Genomic DNA, 6,907 nt, shown 5'->3' on the forward strand with positions numbered 1-6,907 from the left:
CAATACTCCATAGAGGTAATACTCCACGCTCTAGTGCACTAGACGACTTCCGTTGACAATCATTTTATTCATATATTTTTAAAGATACAGGATCTTATGCGCTCTCCGTGCACTGAGATACTTTCCTTGCGAGTCTTCGTTATTTTCTTCTCGGCTTTGATCTTCTGCCAACCTAGTAGTCCCTCATCTGGGACAGTGGGGCATACCACCGCTTGGCTCGCATCGTCGTTTTTCCTTAAAAACTGACCACTAAGATTTTCTGTTTTTCTCCAGCGCCTTACGCGGCCAAGACTTGCGTTTCGTTGGGTGGGTGGCGGGGGGGGGCACGGGAGGCGGGGAGAGGTTGGGGCGGGGGCTGTGGGGCTTGAGTACCTCTCTGCCACTCAACCCACTTCTCTCTTCTCGAATCCAGGTGTCATCGGGCTGTTGGCCTTGTACCTGATGTTCGGCTATGGAGCCTCTCTCCTGTGCAACCTGATAGGATTCGGCTACCCAGCCTACGTCTCGTAAGTGACCCCCCTGCAACCATCCTTCCTCCCCTTCGGTCCCCTTCCCCCCTCCAGGGCTGCCCTAGTTACTGGGTCCCCAGTTTCCCTGAGAGCAGCCATAGCACCACAGGGTAGTCGCTGACTGCTCAGGGTTACACATTTCAGAGCCTTAACTTGATGCTTGATCTCTTGATGACGAGCCGCAATGTTTATTTCATCAGATTATACTGGCGGGATGTGTGCCTTGTGATGGGCGCACACACGGAAAGTGTTACAACAGAGTCCTCTTGCCTTTGCTGGTGGGAGCTCTCAACCTGTGCAGAGAGCTGATCCCTTCTCCCTGATAATCATTTTAATGTGTGTTTCACCTTATATTCACGTGCATAGACAATAAAGCCCCATCAGTTAGGACTTCCTTAAGTCTGAATTAATGTTAATTCAGATACTGGGAGAATTTTCTCCTGATTTTAAAAAGGCTTGCCAGAAGAACCACATGGTTTTACTCATATGTGGGATATGAAATAGAAAGCACAAACACACTCACAGACATGGACGACAGTATGGTGGCTACCACAGGGGAAGGGGCGAGGAGGAAGATGAAGATAAGGGGGGGTCAGATATATGGTGAGAGAAGGAGACTAGACTTTGGGTGGTGAGCACACAATGTAGTATACAGATAATATACCCTAGAATTGTACACCTGAAACTTATATAATGTTATGAAACAGTGTTACCCCAATATATTTAATTTAAAAAAAATAAAAAGGCTTGCCACTTATTTCGGGCAACTGGGAAACACCCTAATACTGGTATAAAAACAAACCTTATGAAATGTATCCTGAATATAGCTCCTTGGTTATATAAATAATGTATGCAATTAAACTAAATCACAAATGAATCTTAGCAGATGAGGAACTGAAGTTATTATTTGTTGAGGTTGTTTTTACTTTACAGTGTTTATTTTGAAATATTGTACAGTTTCATTCTTCCATGCATTCCACTAGTAACTATTCCTCACAAAAATGAATTTTGTTTTACTCTGCAGCTCTTCCCAAGAAAGCTGGTGGGTTTTACTTTCATTGAATGGGTTTTTACAACTTTCCTCAACCACAGGGACAAAAATAAAGGAAGCTAGGAGGCTAAGGCACAGATAACACATTATTACACCTTTGTGTCTATCATTGGAAGGGAGGAAACATGTCTTAGAAGTTTTGATTTGAACAATTAAATTGAAATTACGTAAGTAATAGTTACTATGTTAATCTGGCAGATGTAGTGGCACTCCAGAAAGTCTAGCTACATATAGGACACTGCTTGCGTATGCATCTGGAGATCATCAGTCTTCGGCTTGAGAAGAGCTTTACCCTCTCCAGCATTACCTGCTACAGCACCACCCGGGTTTTATGGGAATACCAAAATATTCTGAAGGCAAAGCAGAACAACTAGTTTGGCTTTCAGATCAATGAAAGAGGTACAAGAATAGCAATTTTCCATTAACAGTATCTGCTGGCATATGGTGTATATAGCAAGTTTGTAGACAACCCTGATTCATAATGGCTTGCATATCACTGTGCCTACGATAACAGTCAAAATCATCCAGCTGTACACTCTACTTTTCTTCCGTTTGTGTAGTCTGCTTGCAGGATCTCTTTTAAAAAGAAAGCTTTTAAAGCATTTTTCAGGTTTGTGCTCTAGATTTCATCACATTTAGAACAAATCGGGTGTGGCCGCTTAGTACTGCCTCACTGTTTGAATTATATTGAGTTAGCAAAGCATCTGGATTTTCATCAATACTGAATAGCATGGAAAAAATCCAGCCCTTCCCCCACATCAGTGCCATTTGGTACATAATGTTGTGCGAAACATAACCTCTCTGTTGGTCTGATGAGATCATTGCTGGGGCTTTAGAAAGATAAAAGTCTCCGGTAGGTGGGACAGATAAGTAGATCTGTGGGTGTGTGGACGGGGGTGTGACTGAAGGCACGGACAGAATGTGAATATGCTGCTTCTCCTTGACCTGGACAGGATTGATTCTAACCAGGGCCATTTTTTAAAGTAGTTTTTGAGTTTTGCTAAGAATTCTGTGAAATGGTAGAGACAGTCATATTTCTGAGTAGATCAGGTAAGTGAGTTTTATATATTTTAGAATCATTCACCAAGTATATACATTTTGTTTTCTTTTCTACTTCAATATTCTGAGGCAAAATGACATTTGCCGTATATCTTTTTTTTTTTTTTAATATTTTATTGATTTTTCACAGAGAGGAAGAGAGAGGGATAGAGAGCCAGAAACATCGATGAGAGAGAAACATCGATCAGCTGCCTCCTGCACACCCCCCACTGGGGATGTGCCCGCAACCAAGGTACATGCCCTTGGGCAGAATCGAACCCGGGACCCTTCAGTCCGCAGGCCGACGCTCTATCCACTGAGCCAAACCGGTCAGGGCTGCCGTATATCTTAATAAGAGTTGGAAAAGTATTAAAAATCGAATAAAGGAAATTTAATGGTGTAAGCAAAAATTCAGGAAATAATGAATATTTCTGGATTAGTGTTTATTCGTAGGATGCTTCTTTTGAGACCCACTCTTTACCAAATAAATACAAGATTCTGTGACTATGCGGGAATTGAGTAAAGACTGGCCTCTGGGTACTTGGGCTTTTCCCTAAAACAGTGGTTCTCAGCCCTGACTGCCCATTGGAATTACCTGAGGAGCCTTAAAAAATACTGATGCCTGGTTTCCACCCGCAGAGATTCTGATGTAATTGGTCTGTGGTGTGGCCTCAGCTTGGGGATTTTTAAAAATCCTCAATCCTTTATAATTTTTAGGATTCTAATGTGCAGTCAGTGTTGAGAATCCCTGTTGAAAAGTGACAGCGGTAACCTGTGCTTGTTACTCTTGAAGATGGGGCGGGGGTGGAGGGAATGGCCTGCTGACCCTGGGAATAGCCCAGAAGTCCACCTGGCCTCTGCTTTGTGAGGGAGGTTCAAGGAGACCTGGGACTATGTGCACAGAATAAAACATGTAGCCGTCCCCCCCCAACCCCCCCCCCCCCTCCAGTCAGTAAGCATTCAGGCAACCCGTGTTCCGTTCGTCTACTCAAGTCTGTTCATTACTTAGCTCATGTGATTGTATCATTGCCAGAAAGAAAGCCCTTGAACATGGTGGTATTAATAGCATCTAAATCAGTGTTAACTTCATGTGTGGTCTGTGATCACTTTCACTTTAACTGTTCTCCTTGCCTCTTGTCATTTCCCCTGTGCTCCCTAGCCAGATTTATAGTTAAAAATACAAGTTCATCTATTTAGCAAAAATCAAATGCCAGCCACAAGCCAGACACTGGCAGCACGTTAGATAGGCCAGGCACTAAGGTGGATATGCTCTCCACCCTCTGTGAACGAACAGACTACCAGGATAAACCACGATAAAAAGTAATGTAGTGAGAGAGTGATTTTCTTTCCCCAAAGAAAATCAACAGGGAGCCGTGGCAGAGAATAACAGGAAGGGCTCCAGTATTTGTCTGAGATCCTATTTGAGTTAAGACCTGAGGAATGAGAAGGGGCCAGCCAAGCGCAGAGGCAGCAGCCTGTGCCAGGCCCCTGGGCAGCGGGCGCTCAGTAAGCTCTGTGAGAGGAAAGAGCAGTGAGGGAGGACTGGAGAGGTGCAGGTGCTACCGGCCCGGCCCGCGTCTGGTACAAGAACTGCGGGTTTTATTCCAAGTTGTAGGGAGTTTGCATGTTTTTTGGCAGCCTTGAGTGGGTTTTAAATAGGGCGTGAGAGGACTCCTGTGACCTCTAGAAGGAGTTGATGATCCTGCCAAACTATGTCTAGCCCTTCTTCTGTCACCTTTCAGCATTTGCTCCTGCTGTTTCCTCCTATTGGACCGTCATAGAGGTGTCCACAGGTTGTGCATAATGGTCAGCACCGGGCCTAGTGGCTGTAGGGTGCGGAAATGACATTTGGAAAAGCTCATTTGGCTTCCTAGCTTTTCTTATGACTCACTGCCTTGGGAAATCAGTGGGTGGGCTCAGGTGCACCTGGCTCCAGGTCAGGGCGTGGCATGTTGGAGCAGGCACACAGCTGAAGGCTGGCCAGTGCTCCTGGAGGACAACCAGTGCCTTACCAGGTGCTCCCTTCCTCCAGGTGACCTTCGCTTTCTGTGGACATAATTTCAGTCTGTAATCTTTTATTTTCCCAGACTCTTTGGCCACCAGATGTTTCATGAATAGGCAACATGAAATCTAATTCCAGCCGCCTCGTTATCAAGAGCTGTTGACAGAATTACCTTAATCTCCTTACTTTCCTCTATTCCTGATAAGAGAAGGTAGACTACTGGATAATAATAGGAACCTCCATTATTAAGGTAGATTTACCCCCTCCTTTTGCTGAGCTATAATTCACATGAAAAGTTTTTAAAGTGAACAATTCAGTGGTTAGTATATTCATAGAATTTTGAAAGCATCACCACTATCTGATTCCAAAACATTTTCATCTCCCCAAAAGGAAACCCCACACCCATTAGCAGTCACTCCCCTTTTCTCCTACATCCCAGTCCCCAGAAACCACCATTTTACTAACTGTCTCTATGGATTTGCCTAATTCCGGACATCCTATATAATAAAAGGCTAATATGCAAATCGACCAAACGGTGGAACAACTGGTCACTATGTTGCGCACTGACCACCAGGGGGCAGACGCTCAATGCAGAAGCTGCCCCTTGGTGGTCATTGCACTCCCACAGGGGGAGTGCTGCTCAGCCACAAAGCCCTGAGCCGGGCTCACAGTTGGCGAGCGCAGCGGCAGTGACAGGAGCCTCTCCCGCCTCCACGACAGCACTAAGGATGTCCTACTGTGGCTTAGGCCCGTGTCAGTCAGACATCCCCCGAGGGCTTCCTGACTGCGAGAGGGCACGAATTTCATGCACCGGGCCTCTAGTTTCATATAAAGGGAATCATAACATGTGGGTTTTTGTTTCTGGTGCAGCCCTGCTTTTAATGGCATTGTACAAACAAGAATCTTCCTGAGGGGCCTCTCAGGAGTGTGTGCTGGGCTCCCCCTTCATATGCAAAGTCTGTTACCTGAGACCTGAGGTAACTCCTCAGGGGCTCTCGAATGTGGGTGCTGGTCTTCTCCCTGCTTTTTCTGTTCAGATGGAATGATGAGTGAAAGTCTAATGACTTTATTTTCTACTAGAGGCCTGGTGCACGAAATGCGTGCGGGGGAGGGGGTCCCTCAGCCCCACCTGCACCCTCAGGGGATGTCTGACTGCCGGTTTGCGGGATGTGAGGTGGGGGGCGGGCGGGCACTCACCAATCTCCGCTGCTGGTGACCTCCCTCTTGGAGGCAGACGCTCAACGCAGGAGCTGTGTTGAGCATCTGCCCCCCTGGTGGTCAGTGCGCATCAGAGCGACTGGTTGTTCCGCTGCTCATTCTGCCGTTTGGTCAATTTGCATATTAGGGTTTTATTATATAGGATAGGATTTTTATTTTTGCTCTGCAGATAAGGGAAAGGAGGGCAGTGCTCTTTTTGTCCCAACTCAACAACCTTTTTGTTTAAAATTTTAATAAAAGTCCATTAATTTTCTTCTTTTCATTTTATATTTTTCTTAAGGATCAGGCTGCCACCTTCCTGGGTCTATCAGAGTTGGGCCTTAGAGATCAAACATGTAGTTTGACTCCTTCCGTTTCCATATGACCCAGGACAGAGGTGGCGTATGTTTCCCAAGGTCTCAGAGGCCAGTTTGGTCTGGAACCATCAGTGACTACACAGGAATGTGAAAGCTCATTGAGGACATTTTAGTGCCAAGGCTGACAGATTAAATATGTGTAGAATCCAGTGTTTTGGTGTGTATGTATAATCTAATGATTGCTCATGCTTTTACTGTCTCATGCCCACTTCAGTGATGTGTCACTTTCTCTTCTGTGTGTCCTCACCAGCCCATTTTAATACAGAGAGTGTAACAGCAATTAGCTCTTTGCATGACTCCTGAACACCTGTGCAGCACTTAATTAAATAGACACTTGTGGATCCCTGTTTAAGTGCTTTACAAATATCGCTCATTTAATTCTCATGACAGCCCTACAGTGTAAGTACTGTGATGATTCCCGTTTTACAGGTGAGGAAACAGAAGTAATTTGGTTAAGGTCTAACAACTAGTGGATGGTGAAACTGGTATTTAAATCCAGGAAGTCTGGCTCCAAAGTCCATGTTTTTAACTTTTATGTTATACCATTTCCCAAGTGGCTCTATTAAAAAAAAAAAAAAACATATATATATATATATATATATATATATATATATATATATGTATGTATATGTATATTGTTTGATTTCAGAAGGAGAGAGAGAGAAACATCAATGATGAGAGAGACTCACTGAGAATGGAGCCCACAACCCGGGCATATGCCCTGGACCCCACA

The 6,907-nt window shown here is 44.8% G+C and overlaps 1 protein-coding gene and 1 long non-coding RNA gene across 2 annotated transcripts in view; both read left to right on the forward strand.

Moving 5' to 3' along the window:
- Positions 1-6,907, forward strand: part of REEP5 (receptor accessory protein 5) — a 24,107-nt gene that overhangs the window by 8,079 nt on the left and 9,121 nt on the right. Inside the window, exon 3 of the mRNA XM_014453590.2 lies at positions 274-506. Within this exon, the coding sequence (XP_014309076.1) occupies positions 274-506 (233 nt within the window). The remainder of the gene's footprint in view (positions 1-273; positions 507-6,907) is intronic.
- On the forward strand, positions 3,570-6,523 carry LOC111824439. The gene is made up of 2 exons (XR_002827523.1): positions 3,570-4,850; positions 6,099-6,523. It is a non-coding gene; the product is annotated as an uncharacterized LOC111824439 (long non-coding RNA).

This window comes from Myotis lucifugus, unplaced genomic scaffold (genome assembly GCF_000147115.1).
Source record: "Myotis lucifugus unplaced genomic scaffold, Myoluc2.0 scaffold_0, whole genome shotgun sequence".
Taxonomy (NCBI): domain Eukaryota; kingdom Metazoa; phylum Chordata; class Mammalia; order Chiroptera; family Vespertilionidae; genus Myotis; species Myotis lucifugus.